At 39.0% G+C, this 20,339-nt stretch overlaps 1 protein-coding gene across 5 annotated transcripts in view; it reads right to left on the bottom strand.

Moving 5' to 3' along the window:
- Positions 1 to 16,405, bottom strand: part of PTPDC1 (protein tyrosine phosphatase domain containing 1) — a 90,586-nt gene extending 74,181 nt beyond the window's left edge. For 3 of the 5 annotated variants that reach the window (XM_007122648.4, XM_007122649.4, XM_007122651.4), the window contains exon 1: positions 16,004 to 16,142. Coding sequence is in view for 1 of the 5 variants with exons in the window: in XM_007122649.4 (XP_007122711.2) it covers positions 16,004 to 16,006 (3 nt within the window). In the remaining 4 variants the exon portion in view is untranslated. Of the gene's footprint in view, positions 1 to 16,003; positions 16,143 to 16,313 lie in introns of those variants that run through there. The other 2 variants (XM_024117191.3, XM_007122650.4) reach the window with 2 other exon arrangements.
- Between the last annotated feature and the right edge of the window lie 3,934 nt (positions 16,406 to 20,339).

Here is a 20,339-nt window from a genome sequence, read left to right as displayed (position 1 = left end):
GCCATGGCTCACGGGCCCAGCCGCTCCGCGGCATGTGGGATCCTCCCAGACCGGGGCGCGAACCCAGTTCCCCTGCATCGGCAGGCGGACGCGCAACCACTGCGCCACCAGGGAAGCCCCTCTGAGACTTTTTAATGAGTCAGTGTTGAATTGTGTCAAATGCTTTTTCTGTGTCGACTGATATAATTGTGTGACTTTTGTCTCTTTAACCTGTTAATATGGTCAGTTACACTGATTTTCAAATACTGAAGCAGCCTTGCATCCTCTTTCAGCAGTGCTTTAGGCAGCTCACAAGTTTTTGATATGTTGAAATTTCATTCAGTTTAACGTATTTCCCCCACTGAGAAAAGCATGTCCACTCTTACCACTTTTACACAATACAGTATGGAGGCAAAATTATGTTTATTCAGAGATGACACATTAACTATGTAATCTGATGCAATCCACAAAAAACCTACTAGAAATAAGCCAACTTAACAAGGTTACATGATCAACATACAAAAATTAATCATATTTTTATATAAATCATAAATAATAAAATTAAAATTAGAAAGCACATTTACAATAGCATCAAAAATAATGAAATATTTAAGGCTACATCTAACAAAAGATGTGAAAAGGTTGTATACTGAAAACTGTAAAACACTACTGAGAAAAAATAAAGAGGACCTTAAAAGGGGGCAAGATCTACTGTGTTAGTAGTTCAGAAGACTAAGATATCAATTCTCCCCATAATGACCTATAGATCCATCACAATCTCAACCAAAATTTCATGAGGTTTTTTTGCAGAAATTGACAAGCCAATTACACAACTTATATGGAAATGCAGTAGCCAAAACAACTTGAACAAGAAAAGTTTTCAGTCTAATACTTCCAACAGCAATAAAAACAGTGAGGTAGTAGCATAAAGCCAGATAAATGGAGCAATGAAACAAGAAAAAAGAATGTCCAGAAATATACCCACACCTACTGGACAACTGATTTTTTTTTTTTTTTTTTTGCGGTATGCGGGCCTCTCACTGTTGTGGCCTCTCCTGTTGCAGAGCACAGGCTCCGGACGTGCAGGCTCAGTGGCCATGGCTCACGGGCCTAGCCGTTCCACAGCATGTGGGATCTTCCCGGACCGGGGCACAAACCCGTGTCCCCTGCATCGGCAGGAGGACTCTCAACCACTGCGCCACCAGGGAAGCCCTAGACAACCGATTTTTGACAAAGATATAAAGGCAGTGAAGTAGAAAAAAGTATGCTCTTTTCAACAAAGTGTGCTGAAACAACTGAATATCCCTATGCAAAAAACAGGAACCTCTAATGACGACCTCTCATACCACAAACAAAAATTGACTTAAAATTGATAATATGCCCAAATTTGAGAACTGATAGCATAAACTTTATAAACATGAAGGAAAAACTGATAAAACTGAAAAGAGAAATAGACAAATTGCCTACAGTTATCCCTCTATACCCACAAGTTCCCTATTCATGGATTCAACCAACCATGGATGGAAAATATTTGGAAAAAAAATTCCAGAAAGCTCCAAAAAGCAAAACTTGAATTTGCTACATACCTGTAACTACTTACATAGATTTCAGCTTGTATTTACAAACATTTACATAGCATTTACAACCATTTACATAGCATTTACACTGTATTAGGTATTATAAGTAACCTAAAGATGTTTTAAAGTACATGGGAGGATATGCATAGGTTATACGCAGACACAACACCACTTTATATAAGGGACTTGAGCATCCATGGATTTTGGAATCTGGGGGTGGGGGGGGTGGATACTGGAACCAATCCACTGTGGATAAGTGGGATGACTGTATTTACAATTGGAGGCTTCAACACCCTTTTCCAAGTAATTGATAGAACAGGTAGGCAGAAAATCAGTAAGAATATAGATGACCTGAACAGCACTATCAATCAACTTGATACAACTGATATTTATAGAACATTCCATCTAACAACAGGAGCACACATAGAACATTCATCAACATTCTGGTACAAAAAACACAATTTAACAAATAGAACAGAAACCTTACAAAGTATGTTCTCAAAGCATACCAAAATAAAACTAGAAATCAGTAATAGAAGACAGCTAGACAATTCAAAATATTTGGAAATCAATTTTTTATATACTTTTGGCTGCGTTGGGTCTTCATTGCTGCACACGGGCTTTCTCTAGGAACAGGCGAGCAGGGACTACTCTTCATTGCAGTGCCTGGGCTTCTCATTGTGGTGGCTTCTCTTGTTGCAGAGCACTGGCTCAGAGCACTGGGCTCTAGAGCGCAGGCTCAGTAGTTGTGGCACATGGGCTTAGCTGTTCCGCAGCATGTGGGATCTTCCTGGACCAGGGCTCGAACCCATGTCCCCCGTATTGGCAGGCATATTCTTAACCACCGCGCCACCATGGAAGCCCCAAATATTTGGAAATTAAACAACATACTTCTAAATTATATATGGGTTAAGAAGTCTCAAGATAAATTTGAAAATATTTTGAACAAAATAAAAATACAATTTAACTTGCACAGCATGAATATATTTAATATCATTTAACCACTTAAAATGGTTAAGATGGTAAATTTTATGTTATGTATATTTTGCTACAATTAAAAATAACTTTTAAAAATACATCAAAATTTATGGGATGCAGCTAACGGTAGTGCTTAGAAAGAAATGTTTAGTATTATATATTTTAGAAAAGAAGAAAGTTCTAAAATCAATAACTTAAGCTTTCAATTTAGGAAACTAGATAAAGAAAAATGAATTAAACCTAAAGTAAAAGGAATGAGATGAATAAACCTCTAATCATAGTAACCAAGAAAAAAAAGAGGAGACTACAAATTAACAATATCAGGAATAAAACAGGTATCATCACTACTAAAACCAAAGACATGAAAAGATATTAACAGAATACTACAAACAAGTCTGTGCCCATACATTTGATAATCTGGATAAAATGAACCAGTCCTTGAAGGGCACAAACTACTGAAACTTACTTAAGGAAATATAGATAATATAAATTGTCCTATATCTAAAAAAGAAATTAAATTAGTAGAAAACCTTCACCCCCCCACACACAAAAAAGGAACATAAGGCTTAGATGGTTTCACTGGTGAATTTTACTACGTATTTAAGGAAGAAATAATACCACATTTACAGTCTCTTCCAGAAAATATGGGAGATCACTTCCCTACTCATTTTATAAGGCCAGCATTAACCTATTCCAAAACTAAAATATACAGTTGACCCATGAACAGTGTTGGGGTTAGGGATGTTGACCCTCCACGCAGTTGAAAATCCGCTTGTATAACTTTACAATCAGCCCTTGGTATCCACAGTTCCACATCTGCAGAGTCAGCCAACCAGGGTTCGTTCGGTACTGTAGTATGTATTTATTGAAAAAAATCTGTGTATAAGTGGATCCACACAGTTCAAACCCATGTTGTTCAAGGGTCAACGGTATTACAAAAAAGAAAACTATAAAAGAGTATCTTTCATGAATTTAGATGTAAATATATTAGTCAACTGAATCCAGCAATATATAAAAAGGGTAATACATCATGATCACATGGGCGTTCATATCAAAACTGCAAGGTTGGTTTAACATATGTAAATTAACCAATGTAATTCATCATTTTAATACACTGAACAAGAAAAATCATGTGATCATATTAATACATGAGCAGAAACAGTTCAACATCCATTCATGATAAAAACTCTCAAAAAACTAAGAATAGACGGGAACTTCATTAACCTAATAAAGATTATTTTTTAAAAATCACAGCTAACATCATCCTCAATAGCAAGATGTTAAGTTTTCCCCCTAAGATCAGGAACAAGGCAAGGATGTCCTTTCTCACCACTTCTAATTCAACCTCATACTAAAAGTCCTAGTTAGTGTATTCAAATAAAGAAATGAAAGGTATACAGACTAGAAAGGAAGAAATATGCAAAACTGCTTTAATCACAGACAACATAACTGTCTATGCAGAAAACCCCAAAGTATCTACCAAATAACTCCTGTACATAATAAATGAGTTTAGCAAGGTCAAAAGGTACATAGTCAATACACAAAAGTCAACTGCTTTTCTATATACCAGCAACGAATACTCAGAATTTGAATTTTTAAAAATAATACATTTATAATAACATCCCCCAAAATGAAGTCCTTAGGTGTAAATCTAGCAAAATATGTACAGGATTTGAGTATAGAAAACTAGAAATCACTGATGAAAGAAAGAAAATCTAAATAAATAGATGAGATATTTTGTGTTCTTGCCCTGGAAGACTCAACAGAGTAAAGATATCAGTTCTCTGTGGCCTAATAAAATCCCTACTGAAATTCCAGCCAGGTTTTTTATAGACATACATAAGCATATTTTAAAATTTTATGAAAAGGTAAAGGTACTAGAATAACTAATTCAATTCTGGGAAAGAAGAACAAAAGTTGAAGGATTTATATTACCCAATTTCAAGACTCACTGTTAACAATAATGAACACAGGGTAACAATAGACACATCAATCAATGGGACAGAACAGAGAGTATGGAAACAGACCTACAAAAATACTGTCAATTTTTTGACAAAGGTGCAAAAGCAATTCAATGGAGAAAGAATAGTCTTTTCAACAAATGATGCTACACATTGGAAGTCCATATGCAACAAATTGAACCTCACATCTTACACAAAAATTAACTTGAAACGGATCACAGACCTAAATGTAAAATGCAGAAACTATAAAATTCCTAGAAGAAAATGTCGGGGAACATCTGCATGACTTTGGGTTTGGCGATGAGTTTTTAAGTACAATACCAAAAGCAAAATTCATAAAAGAAAAAATTTTAAGTTGGACTTAATTAAAATCAAAACCCTTTGCTTTGTGAAAGACACTGTTAGGAGAATGAAAAGACATACTGGGGGCTTCCCTGGTGGCACAGTGGTTAAGAATCCACCTGCCAATGCAGGGGACACGGGTTCAAGCCCTTGTCCGGGAAGATCCCACGTGCCATGGAGCAACTAAGCCCGTGTGCCACAACTACTGAAGCCCACACGCCTACAGCCCGTGCTCTGCAACAAGAGAAGCCACCACAATAAGAAGCCCGCGCACCACAACGAAGAGTAGCCCCCGCTCGCCACAACTAGAGAAAGCCTGCGCACAGCAACAAAGACCCAACGTAGCCAAAAATAATAAATAAATAAGGAAAGAAAGAAAGAAAGGAAAGAAAGGAAAGGAAAGGAAGGAAGAAAGAAAGAAAGAAAAAGAAAGAAAAGACATACTGGGAGAAAATATCTGCAAATCACATACTGACAAAGGACATGTTTCCAGCATATAGAAAGAAACTTTTAAGGTTGAACAAGAAAACCACCCAATTTTTTTTAATGGGCAAAATGAGAGAGGGAAATGGTGAGGATAGAGGGCAGGAGTGAGAGTGAGAGCAAGACTGACAGGAAGGATAGGTTTCAAGATAGAATATGATTACCATTCCCAAGAAGACTACTAGTTTTTTTCTGTTTATATATTGGTAAATTATAAAATTATAGATATCCATATAGTGTATTTTTATTTAAGAAAAAAACTAAAAGGCCATCAGTGTGTATAAAAGTGTGATAACTGGGCTTCCCTGGTGGCGCAGTGGTTGCGCGTCCGCCTGCCGATGCAGGGGAACCGGGTTCGCGCCCCGGTCTGGGAGGATCCCACGTGCGGCGGAGCGCCTGGGCCCGTGAGCCATGGCCGCTGGGCCTGCGCGTCCGGAGTCTGTGCTCCGCAACGGGAGAGGCCACAGCTGAGGGAGGCCCGCATACCACAAAAAAAAAAAAAAAAAAAAAAAAAAAGTGTGATTACTGTAGTATTTTTCTTGTAGACAAGAAACTGATATTAATTTGAATACTTTGAGTAAGAAATGGTTGAGCAAATTATAGCACGTATTTCTCATGGAATAAAAACCAGCTGGAACAAGTTAGATTTAAATGTACTGACCTGGAACACTGACTATAATACAGTGATAAGTTAAAAATAAAAGTAAGTTGCAGAGTAATAATTTTAGTCTAGTTAGGCTTATATGTAAAACATTTCAAAATTATAGAAAAAATGCATTTCCATTACTAGAAGCATAGGGGAAAAACCTGCAGCATATGTGTCAATTTGTTAACCCCAGTTATTTTAAAAGACTTAGGTTTAGAGCAAAAAGGGAGCATTTATCCTATTTTATTTCCTTTATACACTTCTGTATTGTCTGAACTTTGCTTTGAATTTAAAAATTAAACCTTGATATTCTATTTTTTAGTTCCTACTGAAATAAAAAAAAAAATGGGCAAAAGATCTATTCGTAGTTACCAATTGCCAATACCTGGAAACAACCAAGTTGTTACAATCATGCTACGAACACCATTCTGTGTTCAAACAGAAAGAGCCATTAATCTATGCAACAACATGGATAAATCACGGATAAATCCTAAATGCATTATGCCAAGTGAAAGAATCCAGTCTGAGAAGCCTACATCCTGTATGATTTCATTTAAATGACTTTCTAGAAAAGATAGAAAACAGATCAGTTTTTGTTAAGTGGTCTGGAAAGGGCAGAGGAGTGGCTAGGTAAAGCACAATTTTTTAGAGCCATTAAACTATTTTGTCTAGCACTACAGTGATGGATATATGATGTTATCTACTTGTCAAAACCCACGGAACTTTACAGCACAAGGAATCAACTTTAATGTAATATTTTAAAATGAAAATTTAAAAAAACTCAACTAAGAGGGTGGAGGGGGGGAATTGCAGCATGGAATGCAGACTATGACAAAAGAATTTAATTGTATTACAAATGTATGACATAACCCCACTGGAGGGGATGGGGAGAAACGGATCTAAGCATCTTTGGAAATGACTGGAGACTGTAGGACAAAACAAAAGGAACTGTATATAAACACTACACTGTAGTTGGTAATGCTGTTTCTCAAGGAGGTACTGTTTAACAATTCTGATACTGCTGTCCTTGTACACTGCGACTGATAAAATAAGTAAAAAGATGGGGAATGGTAGAAGCTAGATTTCTCACTGTTGGAATGGGAGTTTACAGATAAGTAAGGGGAAGAGGCTAAAATGAACCATGTAGTTCTGAACTAGAGTCTGAGACATCAGTGGGAACTCCTGTTTAGCTTAACTTAGGAACTGATGAGTAATAGTAGAAATAATACAGATGTGTATACATACACAGGTTAATATACATACATTTACTTTCTAACACTGACAGGGCCTAAAGGCAGTGACACCCCAGTTTCAATGATGAGCAGATTAGACCAATTCCTGATTTCTAATACCATTCTACAATAAAAGGATCTGGGGATCCTTGTTGAAATGGCTGATTTTATATAAAAAAGAATGAAATAATGCCATTTGCAGCAACAGGGATGGACCTAGAGATTATCATATTAAGTGAAGTTAAGTCAGAAAGAGAAAGACAAATACCACATGATATCACTTACATGTGCAATCCAAAATATGACACAAATGAACTTATTTACAAAACAGAAACAGACTCACAGACATAGCGAACAGACTTGTGGTTGCCAAGGGGAAGGGGAGTGCGGGAGGGATGGGTTGGGAGTTTGGGATTAGCAAATACAAACTATTATATATAGAATGGATAAACAGCAAGGTCCTACTGTACAGCACAGGGAACTATATTCAGTATCTTGTAATAAATCATAATGGAAAAGAAAAAAATAAACAACAACAAAAACAAACAAAAAGAAATGGCTGATTTTAGGGGTGGAGCAAGGAATATACAAGATGATCCTGGAGCATCCTACAGTGCCAGAAAGTAGGAAAGTGCTCAAAACACAAACTGCTGGGACTACGCCAAAGTTCTTTCAGCCAACTGAAAGAACTCCCAATGGCAAATGCTGGAAAAATTTGAGCAACAAAATAAATAATACAGTTTTCAGTTATAACTGTCTGGTAAGAGAAAACTTTGACATCCTCAATAATAATAAAATTAGGTCATCTTTGATATTTTTCCAACTTTCAATCATGTAAAATTGTGTCTTTGTGCAAATATATTTTTTTCAAAGTCGGAAGACAGAACATACAAGGAACATAACTGAAAAAAGACAGATAAACTGGAATATGTTTAGAGGGGAAGAGGCCAGGATAGTTAGGGACTGACATGAACAACAGTCCAATTCAATATAATAAATATTTGAGCTGCTACTAGATGCCAAGAACTATGAGAGTAATGGGGAATATAAGGATAAATAAATAGGCCCTGACCTTTAAAAACATAACTGTCTGGTAGAAAGGATGAAAACATATACTCAGGGAGTAATGAAGTGTGGAAAAGGAGTCAGAGTTGTTCACTATGACCTGAGTAATAGGCTTAAGAATGAAGGGTGGATACTGTACCAGGCTCCCTTGGTCTCAACGTCTGGCACAAAGTGAATGATTGCTATATGTTAAAATCTCTTCCCCAAATGCCCATACGACAAGATTCACTCTGCTGAAACCAATAAATTTCACCGCTTATGTGACAAAAGGATATTATTTCTAGTCTATATTGTTATAGTCACCTAGAAAAGTTAGTTTAAAAAAAAGTATAAATTTTAAGTCCAAAATTTAATATAAAGAAAAATAGTTCAATTTTATTTCCATCTTCACCAATGTGAGGAATTTTGAAGTTTGATTTGTCTATCTAGGAGGTCTACCACTGATCCAAGTAATAATCAATTAGACAACAAGACTTTGAAAGGTACAAGCTAAAAGCATAATTATTCTACAATCTTTTTATAGCAATTTAGACCATTAATGGCATTCACACTTTAAAAATCCACAAATAATTAGAACTGTGTTTTCCCTGTTTTGAAATATCTAATCATTTGCATAAGATAGAAGAGAAGAAAATTATCTAAATGAGAATACTTTTCCCATGTGCACCAGGAACCACACACAAATAGTCACAGAGAGAAGAAAACCTCCCCTGTGGTCCTGCTTATCATCTTTGTTTTCAATGAGCTTCTGCTCAAAGGAAAGAAAACACTGAACTAGAGTCAGTTGATTCTTTACAGCCTTTTACTGACAAAATTAGGCAGGCTAAATTAGATGCATGGTAGGACCTGTGCAAAACAGACTTATAGAATGGAGGAAATGTGGAGATTACAGGGGCTGAGAAAATGAACTCAGCTATGGGGAAGAAAGGAAGACATAGCAGTCCAATAATAGCATTCACCAGGACATGATAAAGTAAGCTTGTTCAGATAAGCCACCAATATAAAGTACAGAAACATAATAAGTGTTTAAGAAATGACAGCAATGATGACAGTGAATATTATAAAGCATCCATGTCAGGATGATCAACATCTGGGAAGAACCTAGCCTGCAGGAGAATTTAGATGGAGGAGCTGGGAAAGACAGGGGCTAGCATTAGCTGCAGTACATTATATCAGGGACACACTAAAATATTAAAAATTGATTTAAAGTGGTAAAACACTTCTATTAAGGAAGTCAAATACAAAAACTGTACACATACTTTGTAAAAATAAATAGGCAGAGAAAAAGGACTTGAAAGAAACTGACCTAAAATGGGAGTGTGATTGTTTTTTTCCTTTACACATTTCTATATTTTCCATTATTACTTATACTATTTCTTATTTTGTTATCACTCAGATTATTAAAACAAACTTAAAAAGTTAGTATGCTCACGCTTTTCCCTAAAGACACATGATGGCCCAGATATCTATAGATGCGCAAGGGAAGTTGAAAACTGTTATGGTTTATAAAAAGGGTGGATAAAAGATTTCAACCTTGGAATAGGAATAAGCCCATCCATTCACAAAACAGGTTCAAAAAAGATAATGTATACATATTCAATTCAAATAGAGTTAAAGCACTCATGGGAGAGCTGTCATTTGATATGACCATTATGAATAGAATTCACTATAGATTAGGAAAGAGAAAGGCAAATTAGATTAGTAAACTAATGGAATATTAACAGTGGTGGGATGCTAAGTGTTTTTTTCTGTTTGGCCTATTGGTATTTTCTAAATTTTTAAATGTTCTACTTTTATAGAAATAAATTTGTCTTCAAAAGATTCTATAGTTGCACTGGTTACAATTATGCACACTTTTGGGCATTTACTTTCATGCTACAATTTAAAACCCATTCCTACCATTGTTTTTAATATCCAATATAAACTTAATCTGTGGCGTGAGTCATTTATATATAATTTCTCATAGAGTATAAAGACATTGAGAATGAAAACAAAAATATTGTATATTTCAAAACAGGGATATTTAATAGTCATATATATTTGCACATTAGTAACAGATATAACAAAATTGCTAGAAAGCTTGAAGTAATACACAAAAGGCAAAACGGAATTTAAAAACTGGGCCATTTTCTTTGGAACACAAAAATTTTAAATTTGAATGTCTATTACTCAACCCTAAACATATTTTTATTCAGTTATCTCCCCTTCCCCTACAATTCTGAGCAAGAATTCCAGCATATGATTTTTATTTTCCCACATTACTCCAAACCCTCCCAACTCCACTCTTGATGGGAAGTTGAAATCTGTTATGGTTTATAAAAAGGGTGGATAAAAGATTTCGACCTTAGAATAGGAATAAGCCCATCCATTCCCAAACAGGTTCTCTAGCAAATAAAGTAAAAAATAAAAATTCTGAAGGATTGGCTGAAAAGGTTTGAAAAGATGAGATCTTAAGCATTAGTATTTAACTAACTAGATAAACCTTCCTTCAGAGACTCCCCCAACAGAACCCTCCTGGGGGTGGGAGAATGGGCAGTGGGGAGTAAGGGGGACAGAATTAAGGATGGAAAGGAGCAGAGAAGTGGATATTGTTGGTAGATTGAGTTTCTGAATTTATCCTGCAGAATAATTTAATAAATAGATTCTTGTAGTCCCTATTCTAGCAATAAAACATCTGCTTACAAAGAACAGGAATCATGTGAATAAAAAAGCATATTTATTTGCCATGTAATACTAGATTAAAAAATACAAGCTGTAAAATAGAATGCAGAGTATGATCTCATTTTTATCAAAGAAATATATAAATAAAATAGGTACATAGAGAAAGACCAGAAGAATATATATCAAAATATTAACAGGGTGTATTTTATTTTATTTTCTGATTATTAATATTTTCTAAGTTTGATACCGAATATATATTACCTTTATTTTCTTCCTAGAAAACATTATTTTTAAAAGTCAATATATATTATATGAAAACTTCTTGGGAAACAGTATTGTGAATAGAATAAAATAAAAACACAGTCACGGAGAGTAGCATTGACATATATATACTACCAAATGTAAAACAGATAGCTAGTGGGAAGCTGCTGCATAGCACAGGGAGATGAACTTGATGCTTTGTGACCACCTGAGGGGTGAGATAGGGAGGGTGGGAGGGAGGCTCAAGAGGGAGGGGATATGGGGATATATGTATACATATAGCTGATTTGCTCTGTTGTACAGCAGAAACTAACACAACTTTGTAAAGCAATTATACTCAATAAAGATGTAAAAAAAAAAAAATCCAGTCACAACACTAAATTAAACTACTGGGCTATTTAATTCCTAGAACAGAAGATTTTTTAAAATGCAGAAAATATAAATTCTCTAGAACATTTTCCACCTAGAGCTGAATTAGTCTTTATAAAGCTATAAAAGTAACATAATCAAGATTGACTTTGCAAAGGCATGTTTCTAAATGAGAAAATGTTTCCATTAGTAGCTAAGATCACATGGCCCTTCTTAAACATACAGAAATTTGCCACTGAATCCATAACAACAGATCCATTTAAACTACTATAATGTCCAGCACATAGCAAGTATTCAAAAATTTTTGATGAAATAAAGTCCTGAGTTCATTTATACAGCCAGACAACCTTCCTTTTGAAGGGGAGAGTGCCACAAATTATTAGATCAAGTGTGCAGAAGAAACGGTGCTGCTTGAACTGTAGTGAATAGAAATGACTCAGATCAAAAAGGCATGCCTTTGTTTCCCTCAAGTACTATTTGTGGGCTTTCTCCAAACCATTCTCTACCTGCAATGGTCAACTCCTTGTGCTATAAACACAGCAGCATCCAGACAGGAAAGTATGATCCCAAGACTGATACTTATTCACACCCAAGAGAAAGAACAAAGAGAGGAAGTATTCTTTCATAGCAGCTAGAATGAGGCTGGGTGATGGTCTTGAGGTAGAACCTACTACTCAAAAAGTTATGGATTAAAATCATAAAGGTTTATTATCCAAGAGAACAAATGTTAGGTTTTAAACCAAGACAAAAAAAGCATGTCCAAATACTTAACTACATAGCCCAGAAAACATGATCAATAACAAACTGAGAAAATGCTAAAGCATAAGAAGGTTAAGTCTTTTTTGTTTGTTTGTTTGTTTTTTTTTGCGGTATGCGGGCCTCTCTCTGCTGTGGCCTCTCCGGTTGCGGAGCACAGGCTCCGGACGCGCAGGCTCAGCGGCCATGGCTCACGGGCCCAGCCGCTCCGCGGCATATGGGATCTTCCCGGACTGGGGCACGAACCCGTGTCCCCTGCATCGGCAGGCGGATTCTCAACCACTGCGCCACCAGGGAAGCCCCCCTATTAATATTTTTAAGTTATTTTTTTCATGCAAGTGTATGTAGATAGGGAGTTTCAATTTTTCATCATTGTAACTAGCCACTTGCAAAATTCAGTTTTTTAAAAAATCCAATTTGCTCAATTTACTGTGATCAGATTGATTACTGTTTGATCAACTAGAAAAATAAAGATATGTAACTTCTAAATGATATCTAAAATTACTGGACTTATAGCTAAAGTTTCTTAGACACCTGTTTTATAATGGCCAGTCCATACTCACTGTGTGTGTTAAAATTCCCATGGGCTTAAGAATCAACAAATTTTACAGAAACCATAGAGGAAGATGTTTTTTGGACACAATTTTCTACCAAACTAGGTACCCATGTTAATTTCTATGAAAGGGAATAATTTCCAAGAAAAATACTATAACTTCTTTAAAGTCAAGGTAAAGAACTATCAACTTTGACAGTTCTATGGAACCAATGTAAATCACATCTCTTGCATCAACTGTAAAAAGTACAGTATTTCAGATCTTGGTAATCTTTAACTGTGGTCATTTATTTTCCTTAAGTTCTCCATTTTCTGACACACAATCTACGTTCACAATCTTAACTGAGACTTTTTAGAGAATTTTCTAACCAATATTTGTTACAAATTAAACTCAGTGAGGAACACAGTTCCTTATCATGTTAACACCTGACACTTTATAGTCTTACTGTCCTGGCATTTATCACAATCTGTAATTACCTTGTTTTATTCATTTATTGTCCTTTTCTTATATAATTTTTGTAAGATAAGGGACGTTGTTTGTCTTCTTCACTGGTATATCCCCTACATTTAGATGCCTGGCACTAATAAGTGTTCATAAATGTTTACCGAATTAACCAATGGATGATTTTGGTCATAGCAAACTGTGATAAAGAGCTAGATAGTCTATGCCCTCAGATTTCACAAAGAAAAATTTAAAAGGTGGTTCACTATTATTTTTATGGATTTTGTTTATGCCTCACACATAGAAGATCCTCAAAAAAAACCTCTGCATCTCTTTTGGAAATGAAAATGACCTCAAATATTACACAGCAGGATTGGAACTCACAAATTTGCTCTAAAAAGAGTGAAGGAGAAAGAGAACTAATAGTAGAAAAAGAGTTGTGCTTAGTACTCTGGTAGCTTTATAAATGCTGTCTCAGATAAAACCCTGGTGGCACTGTCCCCATCTTAAAGATGAGCAAAGTGAGAAAAAGAGAGGAAGTCAATGGCCCAAGGTTAAAGTGTTGGAATTGGGACTGGAACATGAAGTTTTCCTTAAACCAAAACCCACTTTATTTTCTCTATCCCATATTGCCTCCACAAGAGCCAGAAAACTAAAACCTTTTCAGCAACAAAGTGCATTAAATGATAGTTAATAATTGCAAAGAAATGTTTTGATTATTCAACTTACATTTTTTAGAACAGGAAATATATAAGCAAATTAAGTAATTAAACATATATTTTGGTGAGGTTGAAGTGATATGGGAAAGAACAGATAAAGTTACTAGAGAAGAAATATTTCAGTGTATATATTTTCATTCCCACTATACCATTTATTTTAGAACTAAAGAAAAACCTTCAGATTTTGAGGAATTTGGAAGAAGAATGAGACATGCTTTCAAGAGAACTGTGATTTAAAGTTTATCTTCAGCATAATTTTCCGATTTCCAATGGGAATTGTGAAGTTCAAGCTTATCTCTTGGAAGAATTTTCTAAATTTTGTGAACTTGAACAATCTATGATTGTTCAATGATTAACAAGAGAACATTAATTAACAGGAGAACAATACAACGGAACATGAACATTGTTAGACTGGTAGCATTATGAGTGAATTGTGGCTTTTAAACTTTTTTTCATGGTGTTTTAAAGTTCAATATTAACTTTAAAAGAAATGCCTTGAGCCTGGTCTTTCAGGAGGGTCAGAATAGCAGTGAAGGAAGCTCTACAAAAAAAGTGAGGGAGGAAGGAAGGAAGGGAAAGAAAGAAGGAAGGAAGGGAGGGAGGGAGGGTGGGAGGGAAGGAAGGAAGGGAGACAGGGAGGGAGGGAAGGAAGGAAGGGAGGGAGGAGGAAAGAAAGAAGGAAGAAAGGAAGGAAGGGAAAGAAGGAAGGAAGGGAGAGAAAGAAAGAAAAGCAAAATTGTCAGCACTTTCTCAAACAGCTGTGCAAGGTGCTATCTCATAAACTTTGGCTTCTCCCAACAAAGGACTTCCTCCCAAAGCTTGGTTGGTCACCTATCTGGAAGAGGAGATGGAATCTATGCTCTGGAAGGGGAATTTTGAATCCCTAGGGTACAATCCCATGAGGACATGGGGACTGGGTGGGAAATTAGACTAGAGTAGTTGTTCTCCAAATGGTCCCTGGATCACCAAAATGGAATCACCTAGTAAAGTTATTAAAATGCAGATTCCTGGTCCCGGTCCCAGATACTGAACTCACATTTCTGGAGTGGGGGGTGCTGGGAATCTTCATTTTTAAAAAGTCACAAAGCAGAATTCTTGGTTGGGACGTAATTGGACCACAGGCTGAGAGGCAACATGATGAGTAGGCAGGTTTGGAGTCATAGAGACTTGGGTTTAAATCCCAGTCCTTCTATTTAATAGCTCTTACTGCAGCACATCACCCAAACCCTCTTGACCCTCAATTTTCTCATTTCAGAAAATGGAATGACAGTTTGTTTTGGAGACCAAGTAAAATTATGTGTGTGTACGTGTATGGTGTCACAAAATTTTTCTAATAGTTAGATGACCTCTCAGGTTCTTCCAACTCTCAGTCTATAAATGCTAGTTTGTTTTAATCCTTTAATATATACAACTATCACAGGAACGTCTATTTACCTCTTCCCTTAAAGCAGTGTTTCTCACCTTTTTCTCATTTCCCCACTCTCTCTCCCAGCAGCCTTTCTAGGCATTTTCTCTTCTAATCCCCCAGCCCCTATTAACATTTTAACGCCACATGTACATCTGCTTATATTCTGTGGCCTTTTGCAAAGCCACAAGCCATTGTATTTTCTAAGACCTTTCTGACCCCCAGGTATATGAGCACTATTACCCATGTTGAGAATGCCCATCCCAGAGAGACGTGACTTGGTCAAGGTCACACCACAAATTAGGAAGAGAATCTGGTCTACATAGGTCACAAACTGATGGTCTGGAATCGGCCCGTCAACAACTTGTTTGGTTCCCCCCGTGTTTACTTATTTACTTTTAATTAGTTACTAACATTTAAAAATCAGGAGCTTCTACAGGAGAATAGCGACATTCAGCTTCTCGAGATCCAGGTCGGGTCCTGGGTGGGGGCTGAGGGCGGCCCCTCGCGCCCCGGCCCTGCAGCCCCGAGACCTAGGCCAGTCCCCCTCACTGAGGTGCCCTCCAGCACTCACCATGTGCTGATCCAGACGTTTAGGACGGTGCTGGAGTCGCAGGCACAGCTACGTTAGCTGCAAGTCGCGCACCTCTTCCCCGACTCCTCATCCAGAGTCCTAGCAGCTGCGGGCGGGTGAGCTTCACAGCTTCCCCCGCCGGCCCCGCCCCACTCGCTCCCCTCCAGCCGCCCCAGCCTCAACCGAACCCCACAGGCCGCGCTTCGCCGGGGTGTCCCAGAGGCCCCGCCGCCCCCCGCAGCAGGATAGGCAACACTACCGCCCCTCACGGCCTTGCTCTACCAGGCCGCCCGCCTAGCAGACCGCTCACCGCCGCTGGGCGCTCGGGGATGAGGCAACTCTGCCTCTGCGGTCCCCGGTCTGGTCTGCCTCTGCGGTCCCCGGTCTGCCTCTGCGGTCCCCGGTCTGCCTCTGCGGTCCCCGTTCCGCCCCCGCCTCCTCGTACCGCACCAATCGCCGCCGCGCGCTGGCGCACGTGACGCGCGCTGGCGAATGGCAGCTCGACACAGCCCATGACGCGGCTGGAAGCTCCGGGTGCTTTCAAAGCGGACGGCGGGCTGAGGGGGCGGTGTGGCTCTAGCTGGCTGCGGGACCGAGAGAGGGGGCCTGATAACGTGGGTGGTCTCGGGCTCGGTTCTGCACGGCTGCGGGTAGCCGAAGTCCGGCTCTGACTCCCGCTGCTCTCCCCGGAGGACACCGGAGTTCGGTGGGAGAAGGAAGGGAAAGGAGTACGGACGAGGGCTGACAGAGTATGGGGCTTGGCCAGCGTCTCCGCCCTGGACCTGGAGTCTATTACCCGCCTTTTCTCCCTCTATTGTCATCCTGGTCCAGCCTCACTCTTACTGGCCACCTGGCCTCCAGCTAGTCCCAGGATGTTCCCAAGGACACTGCAAGGGATGGGAATACTGGGATTAGAGCAAAGCCCAGCAGTCAGTCTCACACTAGCTGTTAACAGATGGACTGATGTGTTCGCCTGCATCCCCAAATTCCAACATCTTAAACACATATGGATTTTTTCCCCCTCTCTCAGAAAGTGTTAAGTAGGTACCCCAGGGATCAAAACTCTGCTCTATACTTACTGCTTGGCTTCTATCCCCAAATTTGGGCCAAAATTGTTGTTGGAGCTCCAGACATCACGTCTTTTATTTTACTTTATTTTGTATTAAAGTGTAGTCATTGTATTCTTCACCACTACTCTTTGCAGAAAAAGAAAAAAAGCCAGTTTCATTTAAGAAATCATAGATGAAACAGTAACAATTATTAACTATATTAAAACTTGACCCTTGAAATATACATATCTTTAACATTCTAGGATGATTGTCTGGAAAGGCATTTGGTCTATTAGGTTGAACGATATGATATGACATTGCCATTTGTTCTAATCAAATACTGTTTAAGTTGTGAGCTTGTAATAGAGCGGGGCAACGTGCAGCCATTAGCACTCGGCCAGTTGCTGGGCGCCGTTATTGCACAGCCCATTACCAGGCAACGGTTACTGCATGACCACTAACTCGGGAAGGTTAGAGCAGCAGCTAGAGGTCCTGCTCAGCCAATGGTCGGCCGAGTGGTGGTAGTCAGGCGGAGACTGGGGTAAGAGGCAGATACCGGCCTTCTCCCCAGGGCCTTCCAGCTCACTTGGCCTCGGGTGAGCTGGGGGGCCCAGGGAACAGGCTGGGGGCTGTGTCCTGCAGGACTCTAGAGCCCTCAACAAGGCCGCCCACTGGCTGCACCCAGGCCTTAAGGCAGTGGTGAACCTCTGCCCCATCCCCGCCTCTATGGCCCCTTCTGCAACCTCTGCATCTTCAGTCTGTCTGGATCGCAGTCTGAAGGACCTGGCCCTTGCCATTTGAGCGGCCTAAGGGCCAGTTGGGTCCTGGGCGCCAGGCTCCCTCAGCAATGACAGCTGGGTGGGGTCTGGGGACCTAGCCCTGAGGGAGCTGCCTCTTCAGCCAGGCCTGGGCACCGGCGGGAGGATCCAGACTGGGTGCTGGACAAACGCTCTGGGGCAGGGTAACCGGCCCCTGCAGGCACCCCCTCCTCTTAGCCAGGACCTGGACCTCGGAGGGTGAAAGTTTTGCCTAGGGACCTTACCCTTTTCTTGTCAGAACAGAGACTAACATTTGTTTGGTGGAGATTTACAGAAACGTAGTTACCTGACCATGACCTGACCTCAAGAACAAAAGATCTGACACCAAGAAGTTTGCAACAACTAATCATGTCCTTCCCCCACCTTTCCTGTAAAAGGGCTTTGCTAAAAACTTTCGGGGAGTTTGGGGCTTTTAAGGTGTGAGCCACCGATTTCCTTGCATGGCCTTCCAATAAACCTTTCTCTGTTCCAAACTGTGACGTTTTGGTATTGTTTGGCCTCACTGTGCATCAGACAAATGGGAAAAAGACAAGAGAACAGACAGTTTGAACACATCATGATGATGTGGGTGGTATGGGAACATGTGAGAAGGGCATGCCACCTGGAGGGGAGGTGAGGGAGAAAAAGGGAGTTGTCAGAGAAGAATTTCTAAAGAGCTGATAACTAAAAAAAATAAAAATACAAAATAAAGAGCTAATGACTGAACAGGGTCTTGAAAATTGAACTGGAGACCACCAGCTAAGTGTAGGGAATGGTAGTACAAAAGTAAGTAGATGGCAAAGAGTGTGAGTTATATGTGACTACTGGGTATGAAGAAAGAGGGGATAGGAGAGCATACTGAAGAGTTAGGCAGTGCCTAATTATGATGGATCATGTATGCGTGCCAAGGAGTTTGTATACTATGGCCTCTAGAATCCATTCCCCCCTTGCTTTGGGGGGAGTTACATTCTTAATTTAGACACCCTCTGCTTCCCCAGCCAATGGAGGGGCAGTTGACTCAAGCAAAGCCAATCAGATCATCTACCAGGAGTCAGAGGGAAAGTTGTGGGATGGAGATTTGAGTGTTTACACATCCCCGCTAGAGAGGGGGTGAGGGGGTTGCTCTTGGATCCATGAAAAGATTCCAAGATTGGATGGAGAGAACAACTGATCATAGAGGTTATATGTATGATATTTTCTTTAACAAACCCAATAACCTAGAGTCTCATTACTTCATTTTCACATCTCACAACTGGATATAAATACTGTATTTTATATTTGCAAATGAATCAACAGACAAAATATTAATCTCCAAAATATACAAACAGCTCATGGAGCTCAATATCAAAAAAACAAATAATGCAATTAAAAAATGGGCAGAAGACCTAAATAGACATTTCACCAAAGAAGACATACAGATGGGCAAGAGGCGTATGAAAAGATGCTCAACATCACTAATTATTAGAGAAATGCAAATCAAAGCTACAATGAGGTATAACCACACACTGGTCAGAATGGCCATCATCAAAAAAATCTACAAACAATAAATGCTGGAGAGGGTGTGGAGAAAAAGGAAACCCCTTGCATTGTTGGTGGGAATGTAAATTGATACAGCCACTATGGAGAACAGTATGGAAGTTCCTTAAAAAACTAAACTACCATATGACCCAGCAATCCCACTACTGGGCATATACCCTGAGAAAACCGTAATTCAAAAGGACACATGTACCCCAATGTTCATTGCAGCACTATTTACAACAGCCAGAACATGGAAACAACCTAAAGGTCCAATGTCAGATGAATGGATAAAGAAGCTGTGGTACATATATACAATGGAATATTACTCAGCCATAAAAAGGAACAAAATTGGGTCATTTGTAGAGATGTGGATGGACCTAGAGTCTGTCATACAGAGTGAAGTAAGCCAGAAAGGGAAAAACGAATATCATATATGAACGCATATATGTGGACTCTAGAAAAAATGGTACAGATGAACCTATTTGCAGGGCAGTAATACAGACATAGACATAGAGAATGGACATGTGGACACAGGGCAGGAAGGGGAGGGTGGGAGGAATTGCGAGATTAGGATTGGCATATATACACTACCATGTGTAAAATAGATAGCTGGCGGGAACTTGCTATAAAGTGCAGGAAGCTCAGCTTGGTGCTCTGCGACAACCTAGATGTGTGGGATGGGGGGCTGGTGGGAGGGAGGTCCAAGAGGGAGGGGAATATAAGTATACATATAGCTGATTCACTTCATTGTACAGCAGAAACCAACACAACATGTAAAGCAGTTATACTCCAATTTAAAAAATACTGTATTTTAGTTACTGAAAAGATATACTTTTATATATATATATGTATATTGTGATATACTTTCTAACCAAAAATTAAATACTTCATATTTAATCAGCACTGCTATGGAAAATCTGGACTATGTGGAAATCACTTCACTATGACAACTTGTGTGGGGTGTTCCACACA

Source organism: Physeter macrocephalus, chromosome 9, assembly GCF_002837175.3.
Source record: "Physeter macrocephalus isolate SW-GA chromosome 9, ASM283717v5, whole genome shotgun sequence".
NCBI classification, from domain to species: domain Eukaryota; kingdom Metazoa; phylum Chordata; class Mammalia; order Artiodactyla; family Physeteridae; genus Physeter; species Physeter macrocephalus.
This window is presented reverse-complemented; position numbering and strand designations above follow the sequence as displayed.